General features: G+C 34.2%; 1 protein-coding gene across 3 annotated transcripts in view; it reads right to left on the bottom strand.

Annotated features, from left to right (window-relative positions):
* Nucleotides 1-27,864, bottom strand: part of DCX-EMAP (Doublecortin-domain-containing echinoderm-microtubule-associated protein) — a 386,324-nt gene that overhangs the window by 86,521 nt on the left and 271,939 nt on the right. Inside the window, exon 8 of one of the 3 annotated variants that reach the window (XM_081740217.1) lies at nt 9,477-9,503. The exons of the other annotated variants lie outside the window; for them this stretch is intronic. Coding sequence (XP_081596343.1) covers nt 9,477-9,503 — 27 coding nt within the window. The remainder of the gene's footprint in view (nt 1-9,476; nt 9,504-27,864) is intronic. 3 annotated transcript variants of the gene reach the window in all.

The raw sequence follows: 27,864 nt of genomic DNA, 5'->3' as shown, positions 1-27,864 counted from the left end.
TCCTTGATTTTTTGTGTGGAGCTTTCGCAAGGACACTGTGTATCATATCAAAGTCGATAATGTGAACCATGTGAAAACAACAATCAACGAGAAATCGGCAAACTTACACCAGACATACTCTACAGGGTCTGATGTGAAATTGATTATTGCCTGAACCTGTGGTATGCTGTGAATGATGCTCAGATAGAAATATACTGATATGCACATGCACTTTATAATATTTCTTTGTCACAGTATGGTGGTTTCTGATAGCACTGCATTTGTTTTCGTTTTGAATAAACTATTTGAATTACCAGACAGACCAGTGCAACATTTAACAATCCTAGTTCCGTTATCTCTTGCGTCGGGACCGTAATACGGCAAATTGTGGAGGCGTTAAAATATTAAATAATACTTTTGATAAAGTGGATACTTTCAAATATTTAGGATCAATATTAACAGACGAAAATCATATTCACGAAGAAATTAAATGTCGACTAAAAGCAGGGAATTCGTGTTACTATTCGGTTCAAAATCTCTTGTCGTCGCGAATTCTGTCAAGGAATTTGAAGCTTAAAATATATAAAACGATAATTATGCCTGTTGTTCTGTATGGTTGCGAAACATGGTCGCTTACTCTGAGGGAAGAACATAGACTGAAAGTATTTGAGAACAGGATCCTGAGAAGAATATTCGGGCCCAAGAGGAACGAGAATGGGGAATGGCGGAAGCTTCATAACGAGGAACTACATAGTTTATACGGTTTACCCAACATTGTTAGGGTCGTCAAGTCTAGGAGGCTTAGGTGGGCAGGTCATGTAGCTAGAATGGAAGAAAGTAGAAACGCTTTCAAAGTCTTGACTGGTAGACCCATAGGAAAACGACCATTAGGAAGACCTAGGCGCAGATGGGAGGATAATATTAAGATGGATCTCGCAGAGATAGGAATACAAAGTAGAAACTGGATCCAATTAGTTAAGGATAGAAGTCAGTGGAGAGCTTTTGTGAACGCGGCACTGAACCTCCGGGTTCCATAGGCCATAGAGTTAGTTAATTAGTTAGTTAGTTCCGTTATCTCTTAACAACAGTCCTAGAAAACACCAAATTCTTTCTCGATGATCCTGCACAGTGTGTTCAATTCGAATTAATTGATCTTATTTGATTTGATTTGAATTTAGCATCTTTTTGAACAGCAAGGCTATATGAGACGTGAGCCTACAGATTAATGTGGGTTCCAAACAACATGAGCTCTCGCCGGGAATCGAACGCCATGCCAAAGACAGGAATCGAACACCATGTGCTAACCGCTTAGTACTTCAAGTTAAAATTTTACGTGAAGATGCGTACAATTTATCTGTTGAAGTTAAGAAAAACATTTAATTCGTAAGCACGATTTAGCAGCAATTTGGATCTTTAGGCGCATTATGGTGTCATTGAATGCTTTTTTATTACGTATATTCGGAAATGAAATCAAGTGTGCAAGCCAAAAAAGAAAAAAGATCAAAAATCTTTAAAGAATGAAATTATGAAGTCTTGCAACTCCTTTCATAGTTGCTTTAAAATAATTATTTTTAAATGAAAAGTAATTCGATGTTATGACGTTATTGAATATTTAAAAAAGCATACACTTCATTCGAATACCATTGTGGGTCATTGCTCAATCTCTTTCTACCGGAAACTTTCCCTTTTCAGAATTTCATTGTTTCTTTCCTATAACCTATCAAATTTTATATACAAAGTATAAAGGTGAATGCTTGTATGTGTGTTCTTTATAAAAATACATATCTTTGGTTTGCTTTACTTCTAGCTTCGCTTTCTTGAGACAACTAAGAAAAAGACCATATGCTATTTAAGACGTTAAGGAAGAGGAATATCAAAATCTATACCAGAAGCCCCTCAAGTTATACAACCCAAACGTCCACAAAGTGTTGCAAGTTGTATAATATTCAGTCACATGTCGAAGGGCACACCTGCTAGTAATCTTAATCTCAATGTCTCATGCTTACTTCTCGTATGCAGAAGGAAACGAAAAGCTATTAAGTCGTCAATTTAACTGTATGATACTTTAAAATATTTTATAGAACATGGCTATTGTATTTTTAGAGAAGTCGGAAGCTTTATCGCTTATATTTGCAAGAACATATGTCAAGAACTGGACGATATCACTATAACTTACAAGAATATGTTTCAGGCATTAGCTAGATATATACTTTATATTAAAGTAAAGAAATATACTTAATATGCAGGTAAATTTAACTTTTCCTGAAACTGTACGCTTTGAAAGATTAGGGAATTTTAGTAAATAGATTCACTACGACAATGCTTGTCTCTATGAATTAGGAAATCCAATTCAAAACCATATTAATCCAGTTTAGTAAAGAGGGAGTGGTACTTATAACAGATTTCTACTAATTTTGATCTTTTTTAGTGGCTTGTAACATTAGTTTCTTAGAAAATTTAGTATCATAAAATCTAGCAATATTTTTTAGATATGTAACATTCAATGGTCCTTAACAAAATCATTCATAGTAAATCTGGAAGTAGGTTTCGTACTTAACATCCAGATTCTCAGAAGAAGGTTTACTATTAAAATTGTACGTCATTAGAAGCAACCAAAAAATAAGAGCTAAAAATATACTAGTTTTTATGCAAGAAAATAGATTTCAGTGAACAAAATAAATGACGCAATAATCTTCGTGCTCTCCTACCTAGCAGAAGCTCTTCTTTGGTCATTCTAATCCTACTCTACAAACGTATTTAATACTAATGTATAGATGTTAAATTCTACATTAAATCTGATATGTTTGTAATTAAACTTTCCAAATAATAACAAACATCGACGTTTTGTCACAGATATCGCTAATTTACAAATTTAAAGTTGTCTAAAATAAGCTATTGTAAATATACGATACTATTGTATTTTTCTGATCCCAACAGTTTATCGATCCCTTGAGCCAATACGGTACGTTTTGATATTAAAAATGCCTATTCTGGAGACTTTGAACATACTATATATTGTATATAAACATGACTAAAGAACTAAAGTAAAATCATGTATATGTATCTAATATCATAAAAGAATGTCGCTTTTGGTGCTTAGAGCATAAAGTGGGCTTTTATTTATGGTGGACAAACACCATGTGCATGAGTTTTCTTAGGGTTCTATCATTTTTCATTTCACTTTCTTCATTTTACTATTTCATTCATAATCATCATCATTTGTCTCCTTTAGCTTCGAGTATAATTAAAAAAGTGATAGAAGTATGTGCGAATGCCTGTTTTTTTACACTTACTTTTTACTTTACTATCTTTGAGAAAAACACTGTGTATAATTTTAAGTCTCTTCGTTTAACATCTATGTTGATTGAAATGCGTTTTTCAACTGGTACGGAACATGGGACAGAAAAACTAGTTGACTCTTCTCACTATTTTGAGGCAATTACCATTGATTAGCTCCAACTAGTTTGAGCTGAAGACAAAGTAAAGTTAAAATCTCAAATCAACGTATAGTGGATGTTAAAAAAGAAAGACAACGTTAGATGCTGATAAGTGGAAGTGAAACTCAAGGAACCAACGGAAAATATTATAAATCAGTGGTTAATAAAAATAATGTATTTCCTGAGCATCAGGGGTAAAAGTGGATCTGAAAAGATAGGGGGATGCATGACGTCACGCCGTCCCTTGCCTATCTTTGCACATTGTAATTTTTTAGGAAGTGAAGGACGCCGTATATATATTTTTTGAAGTGGGAGGATGATGTCATATTTGCTTCTGCTGAACATTATATCTGAAGTGGCTATTAAGCCAGTAAGGTAGGATTAGAGTGAGTGGATCGAAATCCAATCCAATTCCTTTCCCCTGGGTTAGAGTGGATCGAAAATATACATTAAAAACTATAGAAGTATAGGAACTGAGATGAAAGAATTGGTTGCATTTATGATATCACATACAAAAGAAGAATGTAATTGTGACCTTATTACACAGGATTCATTTACTCACGTCAATTAATGTTCCTCTTGTATAAAAGTATATATATACACAGTGGACATTTAATCTGAAACTTTCGTCCAACTTTTAAACTGGACATGACAAAAACGCCGAAATTTTATATGATGCAAATATCGATAAGAAGACATTGTTTTCCATACTTTGTAATACCACCAGATTAACGGTGTTGTCAACTCAATATAAAGTTGAGCTCATCCGTGGCTAAGCGGTTAGCGTACGGGTTCGATTCACGGCAGGAGCTCATGTGGTTCGGATTCCACGTTAATCAGTAGGTCCACGTCTCATATAGCCTCGCTGCTGAAAAGGGACGTTATACTCAAAATGAAATCAATATAAAGTTATATATACAGGGTAGGAGATTTTGTATAGTACACAGCCATTGTTAAATATAGCATATATGATGCCTGTTCAGTTACCATGGTGCGATGGTCAGAGGAGTAACGCATATTACAAAAAAATGATAGCTGTGAAGCTGCACGGCAAGAATTTCGACCTCATTTTCAACTGCTACAGCTCACACCACGAGAATATCGATCATCTCTTTACGAGACTTGTTTGAAAAGCGTACCATGTCAAGAAATGGCGATATGAACTGGCCTGCAAAATCACCAGATTGAGTGCGTGTGATTTCTTTTTATGGGACTATTTAAAGGATCGTGTGTTTGCTACTGGTCCTCATACACTGGACAAACTCAAAGCTGCAATATGTGAAGAGATTCGATCCATTACTACGGACGTACTGCAGAAAGTTATGGGAAACGTCCATTAGCGAATGCAGAGTTGTTATCTCAGAGAGGGATGTCATTTAGAGTACATGATTTTTAAAACGTGAGTTGTTTTTGTTTTTATATAAATGGCGTACACAACGTACTTTCTTCTGTTCAGAATTACGTAAGAATATATGTAATATTACTGTGCATTATAGCATTTTCAAACTTCCCATTTCCGCGCTCCACCCTGTATATATCAAATAGCTCTACATTACAGTATTACATTTCAAATGTACATAATTAACCGGAACATACAATACTACATTTACTATTCAGTGTTACAAAGAATGAACGCTACAGTATCGCCATTTGGAGGCATCTACTGCAGTAACAACACAACAGTATGGAGCAAAGTACATCCAAAATACCATGGTTTCAAATACTGTAGCCATAATATAACGTACTTCTATTGAATAGAAACAAAGTTGCAAGGAATTGAAAATTTGACTTCTTTTCAAAAGACTTCAACACAGTGGCTCATTGGTAGAAGGCTTAGCTCTGGAGATTGCGGTCCTTGGTTCGATTTCCGGCCAAGTGAGTTTGTGGTGGACAACATCGTGTCCGTGGGTTTTCTTGGAATATTCCCATTTCCTTCCACTTTCTCATTCTACCAATTCTTCCATCATCATTCACTTGCTCTAATCATCGTCTCCTTTAGCCGAAAGGGTATAATTGTGGGACGTTACACTGAACGATTTCATTTTAATAGACTTCATTTCGAAAATGTGCTTAGAAAAGTATTATATCCAATCAACAATATTGTTTTCAAAAGGTTATAATGCAGTTTATAACAATATATAAAATTTAAACAGTTATGCAGATAAAAAAATATGGATAGAGATTGCTATATTGCTTAAAGTAATGGATTTGTGTTAATTTTTTATAATGGTTTTTGCTCCGGTTTTATTACATTACAGCAACATTTTTGGTAGTTGTAATTACAACAAATTCTCGGATTTACAAAATTTTAAGGGGTGTTATAAAGTTTACTAATGTTTATCATATCCCAGCACGGTTTCAGATATCAAATTGCTGTAAACTACGTTGTGATCTTTAAGTCTATTAAAAACAGACTCTGTGGAAAAGGTGTAACCGATTTTTCACGTTAGCCATCCTGAGTGGGGCTTTTCTTGGGTTTTCCTCATCCACACCAGACAAATGCTGGGATGGTACCTAACATATAGGTCCTAGGCTTCTTCCCTTCTCCCTCCCTTTCCCGGATAATATGCTCGTTGAGAGATGTCATTTTTCATACGTGACGGGCTTAGGACGCAGGTGCCGGTAATGATCAGAAATATGTATTAGTATACAATTAAAATAAAATCATTTATGTAATTGGGTATGACGCTTGTTTAAGCGTTTTTTAAATATTTGAACATTTTAAATTTTCAGTCCCTTGTAACTTTTGTTCCTACTTATTTGAAATACGTCGCATTGTTGTCATAGCATTCGATAATTAGGTACTTCGGATGTGCATTACTTTCGATATACATATTACATTATTACTGCCCTACCTAAGTAGAAGTTTACAAAGCTGGGATTTTGTGACATTGCAACGTCCTTAATTTGGAACATTGAATAAGAAATGTGATATAATAAAATTTTGTTTGATATATGGATTTTTACAAATGTAATAATCTGATGTAGTAGCGTGTGAGAAGTATAACTTTATCTTCAATTGATAACATTAATAAACTGGTGGTATTGTCCAGTATTATCAAACAATTCCCCCTTCTCAATATTTCTTTGGTACAAAATTGGATCGTTTTTAAATCTATGAGTTTAAAAGTTAGAAAAGCGTTTCAAGATAAATGATTCACCCTGTATATGTATTGCAGGTAATATTGACTATACTGCGAGTAGTTAGATGCCTAAAATAGTGGGACACATGACTTTCATGAGAAGTACGAACAAAGCGCGTAGTGTGTTATTTGGAAAGTGCCTTTGATTACTGTAGGTGGAGAAGCAGATGGAAGACTAATGTAAAACATCTGAAGAGGTGTAGATTGAAATGAACTCCTAATACTATTGGATTAGCACAGGTACGTTTCTTTTAGCAGCATTAAACCTACTGGTTCCATAAGCCATATGATCAGTCAATGTATAAATTCAAATACATACTTATAATCGAATTACAACTAAAGTTCGTGGTACATAGAAAAGATGAGATTTCCTGTCAACTTTCTGCTCAAACAAAATGGAGAAAACGGTAACACTGAAGAAAATCATAGTAACCTATACCGCTACTAGATAAGTGTTAATGTCGTTCATCTGTCTCTGAGTTCTTGTAATACTATGTGCATGAGGAAGCTAACGAGATAAAAGAAGTACTATGTGCTTCAACTCGTGTAAAAGATACTATTGCTTAGAACCATATACATATACAGTTTCATTGTTTAAAAAATAAATTACTAATAACACATTAAAAAAACATAGTCCAGCAGGTTTGATGTGATCATATCTTACATTAAAAAAATGTAGGTTCACATATCATAAACCACAGTATTGAAATATTTGAACATTTTAAGTTTTCAATCCTTTGTAACTTTTGTTCCTACTTATTTGAAATACGTCGCATTGTTGTCATAGCATTTGATAATTAGGTACTTCGGATGTGCATTACTTTCGATATACATATTACGTTATTACTGCTCTACCTAAGTAGAAGTTTACGAAGTTGGGATTTTGTGACATTGTAACGTCCTTAATTTGTAACACCGAATAAGAAATGTGATATAATAAAGTTATATAAATGTAATATAATAAGTCCAGCAGATTTGATGTGATCATATCTTACATTAAAAAAATGTAGGTTCACATATCATAAACCACAGTATTGAAATATTTGAACATTTTAAGTTTTCAATCCTTTGTAACTTTTGCTCCTACTTATTTGAAATACGTCGCATTGTTGTCATAGCATTCGATAATTAGGTACTTTGGGCCTGTAACGCAATTCACCCGACCGCCTACTATGGATTTTGATAACGCACATACCTTTAACCTTAGCGTGAACCGGAATGATACTTGACTTACATAAGGAAACAATTCTTTCTTAATTTAATAGAAGAGTAAGTTATGAGATATTTATAGACAAATTTAAAAGGTTAGAACAGCTTAACATGACATCCATGTATATAGTAAGGGTGAGATACTATCTTATATATTTAGCCATCTTGTATTAGGAAATAATTACAACCTATAAACGTAAGATATCTTAATTTCATATAAATAACCAAATGAGAATATTCAGAGACACCTCACACATTTACCTTCGGTACTAAAACAAAACAAAACAAAACAAAACAAAACAAAACAAAACAAAACAAAACAAAACAAAACAAAACAAAACATAACAAAACAAAACAATGTAAACTCATCAAATAGGTCTTTTATTAAAACGTCATTACTTCTACACAATTTAGCATCCACCACGCTAAAGTGGTAAAGGATAAATAAAATAATACAGTAGAGTCTCGAAAACTCGGCCTAATGTGGGCCGAAGGGTGGCCAAGTTTGTGAAAATGCCGGGTAATCGGGAATAACTTAAAAGAGAAGTACGAGTGTTTCCTCAGAAAATACAGTATATATTGGTATGTATTGGTTGCTTGAGAATACAACAGAGAATAAACTGCCAAATTACCCTTAGACAAAGTAAAAGTACATACTTTATGAAGGCATAGAGGTTTTACTATACCCGCAAATGAAAATTAATGAATACTCACTATACAGTAATTTGCCTGATAAGGCAGACCCCAGAAAAATACTTGAACGAGTCTGCGCTCGGGGTTTATCACCCTGCCAGAGTGTGACCAAGTTATCCGGACTGCTGGGTTATGGACTGCCGAATTTTAGGGACTCTACTACATCTAGATTAAGCATTTAACGTGTCAGTGATACAGTGATCTATTTCAAAAAGTATTTTAAATTAGGACCACCTCTACATCACTACATGAATAATACTATCACGTAGATTTATAAATGAAACCTCTTCTATGGCTATTTTTTGATACTCGTTCTACTAATAAATACAATAAACTATTCATTAGTCTAATCATCTGAATCATTTTACATAAACACCCGACAATCTAACTAGTGATTGGATCATTTAAGCTCTCGGAATATATTAATTAACATAACACATCAGGCTCAAACTGTACTCTCTGCAATATTCGTCACTCAATAGTGTTTAAGAACCTAAACTGACTTTTTAGAAATTAATTTAAACAGTTTCTTTATAACTGGAAGGAACTTTTATTTCAGTTTTATCATTCTTAATTAATTAGGGTTCAATGTTCCTCTTCAACACTCAGGCTATATGAGACGGAACATCTTGCTTAAGTTCGGCATACTATATGTCATTACTATTCCGGTATCCGAGGTAAGTACTCCTCTCAGTTAGTCATTAGTGTAAGAGATACAAGCATTCTTCTTGCAAGACAGAAACAATTCATTATCATTTCTGACATTTCAGTGCTTACATTAGTGCAGCATGAAGACTGTAGTGAAAAGAAAATAATTAATCCACTTGTAAGTGGTGGTGTTTTTACATTGAAGTATTTAGTGATTCACATGTGAAAACAAAACATGAATTAAAACCATTGTGCTGTGAAAAATACTGATGCTATCTCCAAAAATACAGTGTAACAGAAAAAAGTACAAACACAATGCTTGTTAGAAAAAGTTTAATGTGTCAAGTTAGGTTTTCGGTTTACATACCTGAGTTAAAATATTTTCCATAGCCGGCTAAAGAAGAAGAAGATAAACTCAACATAAGATTTTTTGTTAGGTTTAAATCAATTAGATTCTTAAGTGTGTTTCAGTTAATTTTAAATTCTCAGATTAAATTTAATAGCTAATAATATAAGTTTTCTGAAATTAATGACATACATTAAAGTCTCTTATTGAAATATATCATTTTTATTTTATGCTCCTGTAATATTATATTCATTGATTCTCCCAGTTTAAATTTAATGGTTATATACATTTTAATTAACTTTAATGTAATATTTCCAGTTATTTCTGATGCATTTAGTCTTACATTTTAGCGACTAAACATAAATTTATCTTCATTTCAATTATAGTACAAAATATCACTTTACTTTTCGGTAAGATTTAGATTTTATTTTATTTAACAAGTGATTTTATGAAATGTTTTATTAAATTGTCCCAGTGTCAATTTCGTAAATTATTTAAATGTTAATGCGTGAAAAGAATACATAACTTCTATCGATATAAATGTTTTTTTTTTAAATAAATATCCAAAATTAACATTAAACAAAATACCCTGCATTCTTAACGCAAGAAAATACTATTGTTAATAAATTGATTTTCGTGAATATTATTGCTGACTTACATGTTTTTATATTCGCATAATTGTACAAAAATGCCATAGTAAAGAAAATTACCAAATTTATCGAGAAAGAGTTTCGTCGTAGAGATATGAAATAATAATTAAAATAATTTAATAGCTATATTATTTATGTTTCCTAGAGTATTAATAATATTTTGTGTAATAATTCCATTTACTATTTATTAATTGAAAATAGTAAGTGTATGTTACTGAAAAAATGAATATTAATATAATGTTAGATATTTTATTTTAAATTTGATCAACTACTACATCTTTGAAACAATAGGATTGTTTTGACTGACTAAGGATTGGACAGAAAAACGAACTGTAACATTTTATTTATTTATTTTTAAGTTCATAAAGTTCTCTGCTTTAATTCTTTTTATATCCTTGGTAAAGGTACAAGTTGTTTGGTTATTATAAGCTCATGTATTTTAGGTGGTACTTTCAATAGAATTTAATAGGATTACAGTTGTTAGTAATATAGAGTGAAAACAGACATTTAATTTTACGTTAAAGAAAATATAATATAATTATATCATATATTGGGTAGTCATATATATATATATATATATATATATATATATATATATATATATATATATATATATATATATATATGGTCTAGGAATTAATTCGTGCGGTTTTTAATAAAAATTGAAGCTTTATTTCAAAAACAAAGTAAATGAATACGTTAACAAAAATATTGTCCATCGCTAGCCACTACTTTCTCCCATCTTTCAGGCAATTTACGGATTCAGTGTCGAAAGAATTCCTCATCTTTTGACGCAATCTAATCAAAGATCCATTTTTCGATATTTTCTGAAGAAGTGAACCGCTGTCCAATTCATGCAATCGATCAAGTAGTAGTCAGACGGAGCAGTGTCTGGTGAATATGGCGGGTGGAGTAACACTTTCCATCCGACATTTTCCAAATAGGTTTTGACCGGTTTTGCGACATGTGGTCGAGCGTTATCATCTTGATAAATAAGTTTATTATGCCTGTTATTCCATTCTGGTCGTTTTCAGGCCAGAGCTTGCTTCAAACGCATTAATTGTAGTCGATAGCGGTGTCCATTAATAGTTTCACCAAGTTTCAGAAGTTCATAGTACACCACACGTTTCAAATCCCACCATATATACAGCATAACCTTTGCACAATGAATATCTCGTTTCGGTTGTGAAGGACCTGGTTCACCTTGCTTCACCCAGGCCTTTTTTCGTTTAGGATTCTCGTAATGAATCCACTTCTCATCACCAGTTACAATTCGATGCAAAAATCCCTTCCTTTTCTGTCTTTGAAGCAGCAATTCGCAAACGGTTTTTCTTCTTTCAACGTCTTTCTTTTCAATTCATGTGAAACCCAATAAGACATCTTTTGAATCATTCCTATGGCTTTGAGACGTTTGGAAACTGTTGTTTGCTCAACTCCAAATGCTTCTGCAAGTTCGTCCTGCGTTTGACACGAATCCTGATCAAGCAATGCTCTCAATTCTTCATCTTCAAATTCTTTTGGCTGTCCAAATTGCTTTTGGTCTTCCAAGCTGAAATCACCACCTTTAAACCGTGCAAACCACTTCTGACACGTTCGCTCAGCTAGAGCATGGTCACCAAACACTTCCACTAAAATATGATGACTTGCGGTAGCACTTTTCTTCATGTTAAAGCAATGAAGAATAACTCCCCGCACAAACACTTCATCAGGCACAAAATGCGCCATTTTCAGTTGAAGAAAAAATGTTGTTTCCGCTTCAAGCAACTGACATATACTAAACAAGATGCTCAATGACAGTAGTTTTCAACGCATGTTTGGATCAACGAAACTATGGGACAATAAGCTAGTTACGCCATCTTTTGTAAAAACGCACGAATTAATTCCTAGACCAAATATATATATATATATATATATATATATATATATATATTCGTTTGAATTTTAGTGTGATTGTAAGTTGATGTAAGCTTTTCCAATTTTGTCTTTATTGGGGACACTTCGTCCATAGGTACTTCATCCAAATGACATTTAGTCTAGAAACAAGTAGCCCAGAAGCAATTCGTCTAAGGTCTTAAGGATATTTCATCCGAAAGATATTGCATCCAATAAACATTTGGTCCAAAATATAATCTGTCCATAAGACATTTAGTCAAAAGGATAATTCGTTCAAAAGACATTTAGTCCTGAGTACAATTCCTCCATAAGACATTTGGTCCAAAGTACAATTCGTAAAAAAAAAAAAAAAAAAAAAAAAAGTTAAAAGTATAATTTATCTATTGGATATTCCGTTCAAAGGACGTTCGGCCAAAAGCATTTGGCCCAAAGGACATATGCATTTTGCACAAACACATTTGCCCGAAAGTACATTTCAACTGAAGACATTTTTAGTATTTGAATTTTGTAATTATTGTTGTAGAATTTACAATGGAGTTGTAGATCGGAAATAGTGGTTTAACATGGTTACTTGTTTTCCCTACCAGGTGCAAATAACACAACTTCTTGTTTTCACTAGCAGATAAAATGACATTTTGTTTCCCTTCTGTTCTACTAAAGGAAAAGAAGAAGCAAAAATTATATGGTTTCCACCTACAGCTGAAATGAACACATTTAGTACTTAGGATTTAGATTTCTGGGCTTTCAGCGTTTATGGCCATTCTAGCCTGTCACGTATGAGACATGACGTCCCTTGGCGATCACACTATCCGGGGAAAGGGAAGAAAGAAAGGATTGGGGAAGGAAGGAAGCGGCCTGGGTCTTATATGTTAGGTACCGCCCCGGTGTGAATGAAGAAAACCCAGGAAAACCTTATTCTGGATGGCTGGCCTGAAAAAGTTTTCTTTACACATTTTCGACCGAGTGCCCCCACCGGGAATCGAACCCGGGACAGCTTGCACCGAAGGCGAGAGCGTTAGCGAATATGAACACATTGCGTTACTTATTGTAAACATAACGAAAGTAAACATAACGTGAACACAAGGAATCAATTTATTTTCACCTGCGGTAATAAGGAGTAATTATGCTGGACCACTATTTCCGATTTATAACTGCTTGTGAAAGCAACCAGTTAGGTTATTTGCACCTACTGGTGCATGTAACTACTTTGGCTGGTGATTTCATTCATTGTGCACAATGCAAAATAGGATTATACTATATTGGGTACCTTTGCATAAATATTTTTGTCACAAACATTTCATATAAAAGAAATAGCATCCGTTAGTGTTCCATTAGAGATTGGGTTCGAGACTGTAAAGAACTGTTACAAGAAACGATGTTGTAACTAGAAAAAAAAAAAAAAAAAAAAAAACACGAACTGTTCACAAGTAATTAATTTTTACCGTCAACACCTTCAAATGCTTCTCTCTTCAAATTTATATACATAGATGAACCCTATTTTCATTTCCTGAACATATACAGTATTCAAGTTTTATTGATTAAATATCAAAGTACATTTCAAAATTCGATATGTCATTGAGAAGACATCTCGGAAGTGTGTTTCTTGTTATTTGTTTTGTTACGTAGATATTTAGTATTTTTAAGCAACACATCGGTTCAGTAATACATCAGTTTTCATTCCAAATACTAATACCAAATACCAGTGGCGTATTTACGATTTTGTTTCTGGGTTTTTTTTGTTAACTTTCGTGGGGGGGGGGGGTTGCCTGAAAATGTGAAAATTCTGCAAGAAATTTCATATACTTTACTATAGTAAGTAAGATTTCGGGGGAGCTTAAGCCCGGAAGCCCCCCCTAAATATGCCACTGCGAAATACTATGTATTTTGGCGAAATGTAGTTGGACAAAATAAAATTTGAACCAAATGTCCAATGGAAGAAATGTCCTTTGCACGGAATGTTCAATGAACAAATCGTTGTTTGAATCAAATGTTTGTGGGCAAATTGTGCTTTGAACAAAACGTCTTATGGGCGACTGTATTTTGGACAAAATATCTGTTGGATGCAATGTCACTGGACCACCAAATGTTACCAGACCGAATGTCTCCGGAAGATGTTTGGACTAAATATGTTTGGACGAAATGGGTTGTCACCCTTTATTATAATTCCATTTGTTTTTTTAAAAAAAGTATTCCAGTCTTTATATTCATTCTAGTTTGATATTGTTACTAATGATATAGGTATTTTCCTTGTATAAATTGTGTATAAGTGGTTGTGATAGAGAATGCTATAAAAGCCTTAACTCAGATAGCAAATAAGGAATAAAGATAGAAAAAGCATTTAAGAAGGATATCTTCAATCTAACGTATTGAACGGCACACCTGAAATCAACAAACTAGTGACCTGAATAACTTGTATCTCTTCACATAAAACAGTCTCAATGTTTCGTATCATCTCCTACAAACATTTGCTGTTATCACTTTTATTTTGAACGTTGATAGCTCCAGCCTTTATATAAAACTTCAAAATCATTCTCTCAAAGGAGCTATCCTCATTAACTACGCACCACCTTGCAAAGATGGTACGTAAGGTTAGAATAGTATAATTTTCTTGGAAGGAGTTTACAATATTTAGCCAGATTGCGAGAATTGGGGGTTTCTCGTTCTACAGTATCAAGGGTATGGCGAGGGTACACAGAGAGCGGTAAAAGAAAGAGTAATTGGGTAAACTACAACGAACAATGATCGTGATCGTGATCTTTGAAGACTGAGCCGTATTGTTCATAACCAGTGCCAATGAATCCTAGTCAACTTGATCACTCAACTCAACCAGAGGTCCACTCGTTCAGTCGGTATATGAACTGCAAACTGAGCCGCCATATTCTACGTGTGCATTGCTCACTTCATCATAGGGGCTTCAGAAGTCGATGATCTGCGAAGCACCACTTCTCACTGTACAACACTACACCTAGTGTCCTGCATGGGTGAAAGAACATTGTGACTGGACATCCGACGATTGGAAAAGAGTAGCATGGAGCAATGAACTTCGATTCCGACTGTATCATGCAGGAAGTAGACTACGAATATGGCTCGAGCCCCATAAAGCCTGGATCCAGAGTGTCAGGTTGGAACTGTACAAATTTATGGTGGTTGCGTGGTGGCAATATTTGAGATATTTGGTACATGCACAACGCAACCTTGCTACACCCAAGTGTAGAACTGCTAGACGACGTCTCATATAGCCTCGCTGCTGAACGGGACGTTAAACTCAAAATCAAATCAAATCAAAGAACTGCTAGACGATCACTTGTATCCCTTCATGTCCCTTTGCTATATGGAGTATACCAGCAGAACAACTGCTCCTGTTACAGCTTTAGGTTGCCTAGCACCTCATTCAAGGAACATTTCACTGACTTCTTCCGACGGAAACGGCCATCAAGAACCCCAGATTTAAGTCCAACTGAATTCAGTTTGAATACTTTGAAAGTGTGCTAACACATCATCAACCATCGATGTTTACTGATTTATGGGAAATTCGGGAAGATGTTTGGCAGGCTATACCTTCAGACCAGTTCCTAGACTTCTTGAACTCACTATCAAGGCAGCTGTTATCACGGTTAAAAGAGCAGTATCTCGTTACTTTGTCTGATATCTCTAATTCAGTAATACTTTTAGTGTATATACTATGTGTTTCAGATAACATAGTCAATGCTTATAAATAACAAACCGTTGGAGATAAAAGGATTAAACAAAAAAAAAGAAAAGAAAAGAAAAAGAAATAGAAAAAACGTTAGTTAAATTGATTTTGAGTTTAACGTCCCGGGCATATGAGGGCAGCTATATGAGACGGGGCCTACTGATTAAGGTGGAATCCGAACCACATGAGCTCCTACCAGGAGTCGAACGCGGGTCTTCCACGCCAAAGGTACATACGCTAACCGCTTAGCCACGAAGGAGCTTGAAGAAATGTTAGAGGGCTCATCAAACGGATGCTTTCATTGCCCCACATAGATCCCTATCCGGGACCATCCGAAAATTTCAAATAGTAAAGTTTGTAACGTAATTGAACACATTGTGGAAAAACAAGCAACTTTTGTATAAAAATAAAATTAAAATATTACTTAGTGATATACATTTTGGGGCTTCCTTCACTCGCTATGGCCAACGAAAAATGTACATTGACTGTGAATAAATTCATATCAGTACCGCTAGGAGAGGATTGAATTGAACTTTGAGAATAAATGTTGCCATTCTGTATCAAAATTGGATTATTTTTACGAAAATTGTGGTGGAAATTTATTTCCTTATTATATTTATAAGAAGAAGCTTTCAAATTGGGGTGAGTTTATTCTTTCTATCTCTGTTATCCCCAACTGATTTTACTCGAATGAAGAGTATGCACTAAATTGTGTCAAACTGTATTTTTACTACAGTTTATACTGGAAAATTATTTTATTATCACATGTATGCAGGGGTGTACTCATGGCAGGCAAATGAGACCCGCTTCTTAAACGACTTTCTGTCCTTCCCCCCAAACGAAGTTCGACTATTAAGTATTTATTTAAACATATTTACTAAAGTATATGACGAATGTTTATAATAGAGTAAATAGAAATACCCATTCTTCACATGGGAAGAATAAGGTTTAAATGAATATAAAACCAGAAATTTGAATATTGTAAAAATGAGTCCCTATTTTTCCATTTAGCAGCAGAGTTGTTAAAAAACACTCCAAAACGTGTTTATTCATGTTTGATGATGAGTTTATATGTATTTCCTGTTCAAGTGTTATTTTTCTAGCTATAATAGTATTATATTTATGTTAATGAGTGAATAGTTTTTCCAGATAATAGTATTGGTATAAAAGAAGTCTAAACCATGTCAACACATTATAATAATGAACTTCCCCAATAAAATAATTAGTGCAATAATGATCAATGACACAGCCAGGAACCGACCATGGAGCATAGTATCGCCATAACGAAGAAATGCGCTCTCTCTCTCACACACACACACAAACACACAATCACATATACCAAGCATTATGTGACATCATTCAAGCATTATTGTGTGAAATGTGGGTCATATGATCAGCCAGAGTACTTCATGGGTTCTTGTAACACGGAATTTAGTATTTTATTTCAGTAAACAGAGGTGAGGCGAATTTCAAGTGAGACAGGTAAGAAAGAAATTACGTTCTTTTCAGTGTTCTTTAGTTACACAGTATTGAAATAGTGGCGAAGTTTGCTAACAAGTATTAAATTAAACTTCCTGACGCTACAGGTATGAAAAACTATGGCCAGCCAGATGGCTCACGTTCAACTGGATGATGAGTGGTCAGCGCGTCAGTTCCCAGATGCCATTATTTCAGGCTTTCTGGATCAGAAACCTTGAATTTTTTCAGTTTAACGTCCCACGATTATGCCCTTTACGGGAGTATCCTGAAAAATCCACAGACACGATGTTGTTCACCATAAATTTATTTATCCTGGAATCGAACCAAGGATCCCACGCTGTAGAGATAATCGCTCTACCACTGACCACCGTCCTCCTTTCTGGATAAGAGAAAGTTTACTACTTGTTAATTCAGATAGCTTTCCAACTGCCTCATGATACTGTGTCAATATCAGAAAATTTTAGTGCTACCAGCGAGAATAAAACCAGGAACCATGCACACTGAGGCAGTGCACGCTAACAATGCGGCTACACCGGGGTTACATAAGAATAACAAAATTTTAACATTTACTTTCATTTTTAATTCTCTCTACCGCACTCACAAATGGTAAATTATGATGCCTATGGTAACGAGAAAGAATTGAAAAAGATTAACAGTACAGCATATAACCAATCTGCTGGAATCTTATATGGGTTAAGCATAGAGCTTATGTAAAGTAAGTTTTTCTTTAAACAAGTTTGTGTGAAGCTTTTTTGCCGTGACAAATTATCAATATAAATGAGTGGTAATGTATCTATATTAAAGAGTCACAAGGTGAACACACTACATAAAAGCACAATCCATTTCAGTGTCACTGTACTAAGGGGAAGGGGGAAAGAGGATTAAGCCGAGTAAGCGCCCTGCCTATGCCGTTGATACTGATTAATTACCAACTTTGTTACTCTCATTTACCTAACTGAATGTACACAGTTGCTATTTTATTAACCCACTATACTATTACATAACTGTCTAAGAATAATCTTATTTTTATTTCGAATTTTCTCTATTTTTACCATTTATAATTTCGAGTGACGATAGGAGAGAAGAAAGTGTGGGAACGTGAAACAAACAAAAACGAATTCGATATTTCAGTTGACTTACACATTACATGGCGAGATACAGATTTTTTATTGTCTGTTCATCAGTTCGTTCGTCCCGATGCACAGATGTTCACTTACCTAGAGGCCATAGCGTTTAAGATATCGAAACTAAATTTAAAACAAACATGTAAGTCTTTATAAGACTCCTAGGGGTGTTATTTGACCTAAAAATAAAGACAGTTTACTGAGGAGTAAACATTAAAATTTGCTATTTTCTCAAAATCGGCTATTTCATAAATCAGTGTTCACTGAGAGCCCCATAATACGATAGAAGTCAATTTTCTAGGAAAAATCCAGAAGGGCTAATTTATTCTTGGCTGTGTGTTTTCCATATTATTTTCTCAAAAATAACACAGGCAATTTTGTTCATATCTTGTAAGTAAATATTTCATTAATAACCTGACAATATTACATAACTCGTTTGTCTCGGAAAAAATCTGTGGTAGTTTATTCGTTTATCCTGAGGGTGAGCTATTCTCAAAAACAAGACTGAGATGATTTTGTTCTGTATCATTAATAATTCAGCTGCCATGAAAATATTTACAGGGATAGTTTCCTTATTATTATTATTATTATTATTATTATTATTATTATTATTATTATTATTATTATTATTATTATTATTATTATTATTATTATTATTATTTATTTATTTATTTCCTCAAATGCGATTCATGCTATTTTGTTGATACCTCATAAACAAATATTTCATAAATAACTCTAATACATGATAGTCATTTGTCATTAGAAAGTCCACAAATGGTAGTTTACTTTTGACGCTAGGTTATCTTCGAATGAAATTTCCGTAAAATACAATTTTGTTCGTATTTTATAAATAGACCTTTCAGTAATAACAGCAGCATAGCACGATTTACTTGAAGAAATTAGAGCGAGAAAGTTCAGTGCGGTGGTTCTATATCTTTTATTTACACACATAAAGGCAAAGTCAAACAAATGGACTTCCTAAAATATTTTTTCCTTTTCCTTTGAATAATTGGTACATTTTCTACAATGTGTCATTCTAATTTTGACCAGTATCAAAGTCCATGTACAAACAATAATAATAATAATAATAATAATAATAATAATAATAATAATAATAATAATAATAATAATAATAATAATAATAATAATAATAATAATATGAGTAATGTATATTAATATGTAGTCTACGCACATATTCTTAAACAAGATTTTCGGTTCTCTTTTAAAATGTAAAAGTCCGGCCCCTCTGTAAAAGTCTTGTGCTCCTCGAGATAAACTTGCTGGGTATAACCCTGCATGTATGTTTGCAAACTTTCAACATGGAGTTAATTTTACTTTCTTTTACCTACATATTCTTGGGTTATTTCAACCCCAAATAACCTTCTTATATTTTTAGGTTACAGGAATAAACATATACCAAGCTTCATTATATCCGAAAAAAAAAAATACGTAAGAGATAGGGAGGCATATATGCAAATACCTGTTGCATTGAATAGAAGAAACTTGCTTCAACTATTTGATGAACAAGATGACAGTATTCAGAATTTTTAGTGTCAAAATTACTCAAGTGTATCATATTTCTGAAAAATGAAAGTCTTCACAAGTGTAAATTTCCCAATTGAGGGAAAAATCTCAATTGATCTTTTAAGCAAATCTTCATTAAAATTGTTTTGCGAAAATTTAATTCAATCCACACCGCACAATTCATGGCCTATAACTCGGAAAGCAAAAGTCTGTACGCCATAATATTTCACACGCTTAAATAGGAGATCAAGGTCTACAACAATACCAAGTTTGATCCAAATCGGAAGAATTCGGATGAACTTTTGTACGATGTATATTGCCCTTGATTTTCAGGAAAGAAATTAACCGACGATTTTTTTTCTATAAGTTATTTTCATTGGAATTTTGTCAAGTCTGAAGTAGAATTCTATTACAAATATAATAATTACTTCCAAAACCCAAATTGAGGATCAATTTGAGCACACTACAATATAAACATTGCAACTGTCACAAACAGTATAGTGTAGTAGTAAAAAAATACATTAAATATTTAATTTAAGGTTCCACGATTTTGTTCTTCAGGTTAAAGGACACAAATGATTTTGAAAGATTTAGTGGAATGAGAATGTAGGAGAATACTAGAGAATATCACAGAAACTTGTAGACACAATGTTGTTTACCACAAACTTACATGACCTGGAAATCTAGGTAATATTGCTTATGTATATATGTTTTTGTATAAATGAATGAATTCAAATATTAGATAGAGCTCTGTTATTAGTTTTCAATAATTAGTTGAATCACATATATACAGTATAAATTGAAAGAGTAATCCATTGTCAGTACATTAGTGTGCCACTCAATTATCCAAATAAAAATTATTTTTATTTAATTTTTAGCACATATAGAGTTTTGACAATATAGTCAAAATAATCTATTAATTTTCGGGTCAGGAGCGCGATGGCTCAGTGGTAGAGCGTTCACCTCCGGTGCTTGGGGTCCTTGGTTGGATCCCAGCTCGCGCCGTGTAGACTTTATGGTGGACAAATACCGTGCTCGTGGGTTTTCTCGGGGTTCTCCCCTTTCCTCCCACTTTCTTCATTCCACCATTTGACTCATTTCTCATTATCACCGTCTCCTTTAGCCTAACCGGCATAACCGTGGAACGTTAAACTTAAGTACTTCATTTTTTAATTTTCGGGACAACTAAGACGAAAACATATTCTGTAAAAATACTTTTAATATAATAGAAGTGAACCTAACATAATTTTGCATCTCTAAATGTTCCCTTTTTTGTAAATACCCGATTTCTTTTGAATCTATTCTTTTGGACCAACAGGTTATACTATATTCTTTTTTAATTCTCAAACCATTCTTAGGGTTATTATTTGATGAACATGCAATGTGTAACGTGTTCCTTAGATTTCAGATTGCGTTTCATTCAAAATAACCCGGAAATAATCAATTAATGAATTATTAACATTAGAAAAGAAAGAAAAGAATCTGCTCATTTCTGGACTAGTTAAAATGAAGAATATTCTGCAAATATGTTTTATTATTCTAGTAAATTAAAACTAATCTAAATTTCTCTTCAATGTTAATAACTAGTTTCCTTGAGACCTAATATTTTGTATGGCTATATTCTTGTCCAATTCTTATTTCCATTCTTATGGTGTTATTCGGTGAACATGGAATGGTTTGCTTATAGACTGAGTTTGAATAAAAAATACGCAATTAACGAATTTTTCACGTTTTTGAAAAGAAAAGTGAATAGACTCTTAAAATGTTAAGAGAAGAATTTAGTTAAAGCTTAAAGAAACTCAATTGACAGCCACATATCTCGTAGAAAAGCTGTATGAACTGGAAGCTCATATTATGAAGGATAACATTTGTGGTTGTCATGGTAACCTATTTCCTGTTGCTTTGAGCCTGCGCTAATTCTTATTCTCCGCCCGGAGAACCACGTGATAACATTTAGCTTCAGAGTTTCGCCAGGGACAATGGATAGGCTTGCCAAGACACGCCTAGCTTTATGTCTTTATCAGTAGAACAAGATATCATGAGAACAAGACGAAGCTGTCATTTTGTATTGAACTTGCATTAACTCCTGGATAAAATTATTCTACGTATATATAGAACAACTCTTATTTAACGAATTGTTTGGGGATTTTTTTCTTTATTTCTTAAATAAGGGTTTGATATAGAAGAGAGCGCATCATAAAGAAAAGTTTCATTAAGATGTTTCATATGAGATATTAATGGTTTAATACATTGTGTGTTTTTAAAACATTGGATCTGAATGATTTTGATTTATAGCTTTAAGGATTGCACATTCAAAAAGATTACAAAGTAATAATATTAAAAATTGAAAAGCTTAAAACAGATTGTTATAAGTCAAATCACTGAATTCAACCAAATGCCTTCAATATATATATATACACTGTCAGTGTTTTCACCCTCTCAAATCAGAAAAATATCATACTCAAATCCAGAGTGAAAACGATCGAAAACATAAAAGTAAAGCTACCAAAAACCTGAAGAAAATTTTGGTTTGATTTTCAGTTAAGCGCCCCTTTCAGCAGTGAGGCTATATGAGACATAAACCTACAGCTTAATCCGAACTACATGAACTCCTGCCGAGAATCGAACCCGGGTCTCCCAGGCCAAAGGCACGTATGGTAACCGCTTAGAAACGGGAAGCTCTTCTGAAGGAAAAGAATTGCTAATATGAACATTATTGTTACTTATTGACAAAACAAAAATATCGAAGTATTGACTCTAGTTTTGTAGATTGTTATGGAAATAATTATATACAAGTAGGCTTAACGGTTTTAGTAAATATGGTATACAGTGAGCGATTTTTAGACTTCCAAACTATGCTATCCATAAGTGTGTCAGAAGACTTATAGAATGGCCACATTCGTCTGTCCACCTGTCTGTCATAAGATATCTGAACAAATACGGTAAGAGACATCGAGATGCGAATTTTTGCAATTGATTTTGCATCCTCAGTATAGGCTCTATCTCCTTCGCTAACTTTTTTTTGAAACCTTAAGTGGCAAAAATAATTAAATTGTTTCCGGTTTCAACGTTGATGCCATAGAACAGAAACGATAATAGATAGCGAAAAGTAGTTTTCGAATCGATTCATCGTTCCAAGAAAACATATCATAAACACCCGTAATACTCCCACCAAAACCGGAACTGGTTTAAATTTACAAGTATTTACGGTTTTAATACTGATTTCCATAGAACAAAAACGAGGAGAGATAGCGAGAACTGGTTTTCCTAAATTGATTCTGCGTCCCAAGAGTAGATTTCATCTCCTCCCTTTACTCTCAAACCGGGAGTACTAGAATCAACCGTTTTCGGTTTTAACTTTAGTAGTCACAGAACAAGAACTATAAATGCGAAAAGCGATGTTTTGGATATCATCTTCGTTGGTAGCACCTTACTAAAACCGGAATTGGTAGAACTTCACTAGTACTTCCGGTTTCAATATTGATCTTCACTGCATTAAAACGACAATAGATGTCGAGAACCAGTTTTTCGGAATAGATTCACTATCCGATGAATAGGTTTCATCTTTTTCGTTGACCCTCTATTCAAAGCGGGAGTGATACAAACTATCCATTTCCGTTTTCAACTTTTACCTCCATACAACAAAAACGGCAATAGGTAACAACAAAAGGTTTCTTCGAATAGATTCCCGAATTAAGAAAAGATTCCATCTTCTCATCTCTCTACTAAGACCGCAGAAGATAGACATTTAGATCCTTATGCAAAGTTGTTTTGACGCGTGATTAGTGCCATACTAAAGAGCTCCACTACCATATGTTTTCTGCAATAGCCAGGCCTTTAGTATGACGCTAATCATAAGTCAAAACGACTCTGCATAGGGCCTTTAGTATTTAACAGGTTTCACCTCTTACTATTCCTCTATTCCAGTCGGAAGCTGTAGATCTGAAAATGAAATTTTTGAGTTTTACGTCCCACACTTATGCCGGTGAGGCTAAAGGAGACGGTAATGATTAATAATGAATGAAATGGTGGAATGAAGAAAGTGGGAGGAAACGGGAGAACCCTGAGAAAACCCACGCACATGGTGTTTGTCCACCACAAAGTTCAGTTGGCGGGGGCTGGGATCGAACCCGGGACCCCAATCACCAGAAATGAACGCTCTACCACTGAGCCACCGCGGCTCCGCTGTAGATCTGTTTTAATATTGAATACATCCGTAGTTTCACAACAGTGAAACGGAACTAACTTGTTTATCAATTATATTTCCCACTAACTAATGAAATTTATTCCGCTTTATTTTTCTTTCAATGCAGGGGGTTTCTAATGTGGTCTTTCTTAAATGTGGATTTCAATGCATTATGTGTATAACATTATTTTCAGGACCAAACAAATATTTCGTTAAATACTGGAACGTAAAAGCGAGGGTCTGCTATATCGCTTTAAGATTTCAACATTTTTTTTTTTTGAACGCGAGAAAATGATAATATATGAACATTGATAATAAAATTTTATTCTGTATAAATTCATAAATACTCAAGATTTTACGGGAGAGTAGTTTTCTTCTAGCCTAAAAATTAACCGATTTCTACCCATTTCATCATATCTTTCAAGGCAACCACGACTTTTCTGAAAGTTAAAATGCAGTTTCATTACAGTTTATAACTCACATATACTAGGTATATATTAATGTTATTTGTAAAATAAATTGACAAAATATTATTGGAAATTGATTTTTAATAATAATGTTAACTGAAGTACCTATTCTTTACAAATGAAGAATATATTTATGGAGAAATATTTGCAAGGTATATTTCCCTCCTCTTTCCCCTTTTGGGACACTATTTAATTCAAAATCATAAAAACTTAGCTCCACCCAAGTGCTATATGTGTTCAAAAATTCATTTTAAGTAATGCAATCATTATCCTTTGTGAAAACTTTAATCTCCTTTATGCCAAACTTAATCTCACTTTAGTTTATATACCAAGCTTCATCTCCCTAGCTTGAGGAGCTAATGGGATACTCTGTTTTTGACCTATACTCTCATATCAATTTAAGAGAATATTAATTTCGAAAAGTAATCCTTAAGTTATGTTGATCCTGTGAATGCCAGACCTCAGGGTGGCACGTCTGCCTGAAATGTGGTAGGTATCATCCCGTTATGCGGTACAGGTGTCCTCTTTGACTGTGATAACACAATGAACGGCCGTAGCGGGAGAAACACATAATCAGACTGTTGTGGTTCATGGTGTGTGCGGTGCATATCGGTCATAATGAACGTGTCCTAGGAACAGACGATGGCCGAGATAAGTGACGTAATGCGCAATTGGATCATCGGTAAATTATAAATGTTGCAAAGTCAACAGGATGTGGTTAGGGACACAGTCAAAATCTCGCGGACTCAAAACTTGAGGCCCAAAACCTTGCCTATATTCCCGCCGCTCAAACCCTAACTACCGAAAACTTCCCTTGGCCAGAACCTTACGGGACGAAGTCTCCCTTGGCCAAAATCTCGCCTCGCCTCGCTTCTTGGGTTCTAGAAATGCTTACTACCAAATTAGAAGCGTAAAAAAGAAATGGGTTCAAATTCAAAATGAAAGGATATACAATCCCTTAAAAAAGAATAAAACAAATTTTATTCTTCGAATCTAGTTTTGTCCTTCATTTATTTTTTCCTGAAAAATTATACACATTATACATTGTGCAAGATCAACCGAACTGACCCGATCAGGATCAAAGTTAATATGATGATAGACCTTGACCTTCTATACTAGAGTATGATACATAATGATGCGCACGCTTACAGTTTCCTATAGCTGTAGGTGGTCAAATTCTGCGTCATGTATTTCATAACAAAAATCCATACATCAAACTCATCCGATTGGGATCAAACTTGGCATGGTGCCAAACCTTGATCTGTGTGATAGCGTGTGAAATATTACGTAGTGCAGATTTTGAGTTTCTGAGTTATGCAAAGCGATTTCTAAATCACTGGATATAAGAAAACTTTAAAAAAAAAGTCATTTAAATAGCAATCATAGGTCAGTCTTGGAGAGTAAAAATAAAAATCTATGTGTATTTCACATGTTATATAATTATCTATGTATTGCCTTTTAAGTTTGTAGATATAGCGATATACACACTACACTAAAAATGATTTTTTGTGGGGTAAGAATTGGGAATAGATTTCTGGGTTTTCGGCATCAATGGCCATGTTAACCCGATACGTATAAGGGATGATGTCCCTTGGCGATCACACAGCCCGGGGATTTGATACGAATAAAGGAAGCGGCCTGGGACTCATATGTTAGGTATCATCCCGGCATTCGCTTGGTGTGAATGAGGAAAACCCAGGAAAACCTCACTCAGGCGGTGACTGGCCTGAAAAAGCTTTTCACACTATTTCGACCGAGTGTCTCCACCAGGAATCGAAGAACTCCTTGTGGTAAGGTTTTGTACTGACGGGTCTCATTCCTAGGTGAGATTACGTCCAGTCAGGTTCTAATCAGGCGAGATTTTCTTTCGTAATATTTTGGACAGCGAAGTGTAGGTTACACGAAATTTTGGACAGGCGAATATTTTCTTTCTTTTGGTGTCGCATTACTATACCACTATAGTTTAGGCGTTTCACTCAGCTAACCACCATTTTTGAAAAAAAAATCTTAGTAAAGAATTTAAAGACAACGAAGAAATAACAAAAATGGAACGTAAGCCAGGTAAATAATATCTGCAAAATGCTATTACATTAACTAATACTGGTTTCCAACCTTTTAGTATGATATATAAATTACGGTACCGAGCCATTATGAAGTCATAAATCGCACATCCAAATTTCTGGTCTGTAAGTAAATGTCTCAAACCGTTATTAACCCCTTGCGTCCCATCCGTCAATTCGCTATGTGCGTGCTGAAATATTGGTTTCATTTACTGCTAAAAGACTGTCTAGACCGTTATAAAGGTCATAGTTATTGTGCGCGCATGAGAGCATTCGCATTACTGATAAAAACAATTATACGTATTGTGCAACATTTGGACTAAAAAAGAAAAATTCTGATGTTCTGAAGGGATTTGTGTTGCTTCAGGCTGGCAACACTGACCGGAGATCGAAGACAAAGGATTTCCTTTCCCGATCTCGAAATAGGTTCGAAGTTGCTAATTTTTGTCGTCAAAACAAATGTAATCGAATTAGGTCTGCCACCTACTGAGACAACACGTTTTTTGTCTTTTCTGTCAGTAAGGTGCTGTCACCTAGGAAGCAATAGCAGAACTAAGCCTTGCCTTTACTGCCACTAACAAATTTCAACAGCTCCAGGATTAATAAGACCCATAATAAGGGATACATTTTCATAACATCCACATGGTTGTCACTGGTATGCAAGGGATTAATTTATTTAATATTGTTTCTGTAGTTACTATCTGTCTCACTTTGTACATTTTTCATATTTTTCATTGACTTCAAGTTAATCACTAAAATTTCAAAAAGTGGAAGTAAGCTTAGCGAAGACCCGTAACATGAGGCAATATTCTCTACACATTCTGTATACCCTTGTAGATTAGGGATGACCAATTCTGGAATTTTTACTTTTCGGAATCCGGAAAGTAAAATCGGAAAATTCCGGATTTTGGAAAAATTCCGATATCGGAAACATTCCGGATTTCGGAAAAATTATGGAATTTTTCTGAATTCTGGAATTTTCTAAATTCCGGATATTTTTTGAATTCCGGAATTTTTCCGAAATCCAGAAAGAAAAATGTCCGATTCCGGAAAAATAAATGTTAAGGAATCCGCATTCCGGAAAATTTTGGCTATCCCTATTCTAGATATGTCTTTTCTTTCTATTGATTTTTGTAAAAATAAACACTTATTATTTCTCTCCTGTGATAATGCTAGTTACACCCCTTGCCCAGACATACATATAAAACCGCAATAGCCTATTATTGGGTGTTTCTCTCCTTAGGGCAGGTCACATGGTTAGAAAAAAAAATGGGAGTGGTTTGGATAATGATCTGTCTGATATGCACTTTGTAGACACATTTTTCCCTATTC

Source organism: Thermobia domestica, chromosome 15 (assembly GCF_964235325.1).
Source record: "Thermobia domestica chromosome 15, izTheDome1.hap1.1, whole genome shotgun sequence".
NCBI classification, from domain to species: Eukaryota; Metazoa; Arthropoda; class Insecta; order Zygentoma; family Lepismatidae; genus Thermobia; species Thermobia domestica.
Note: the sequence above shows the minus strand (reverse complement) of the source record. Positions and strands in the feature narration are given on the sequence as shown.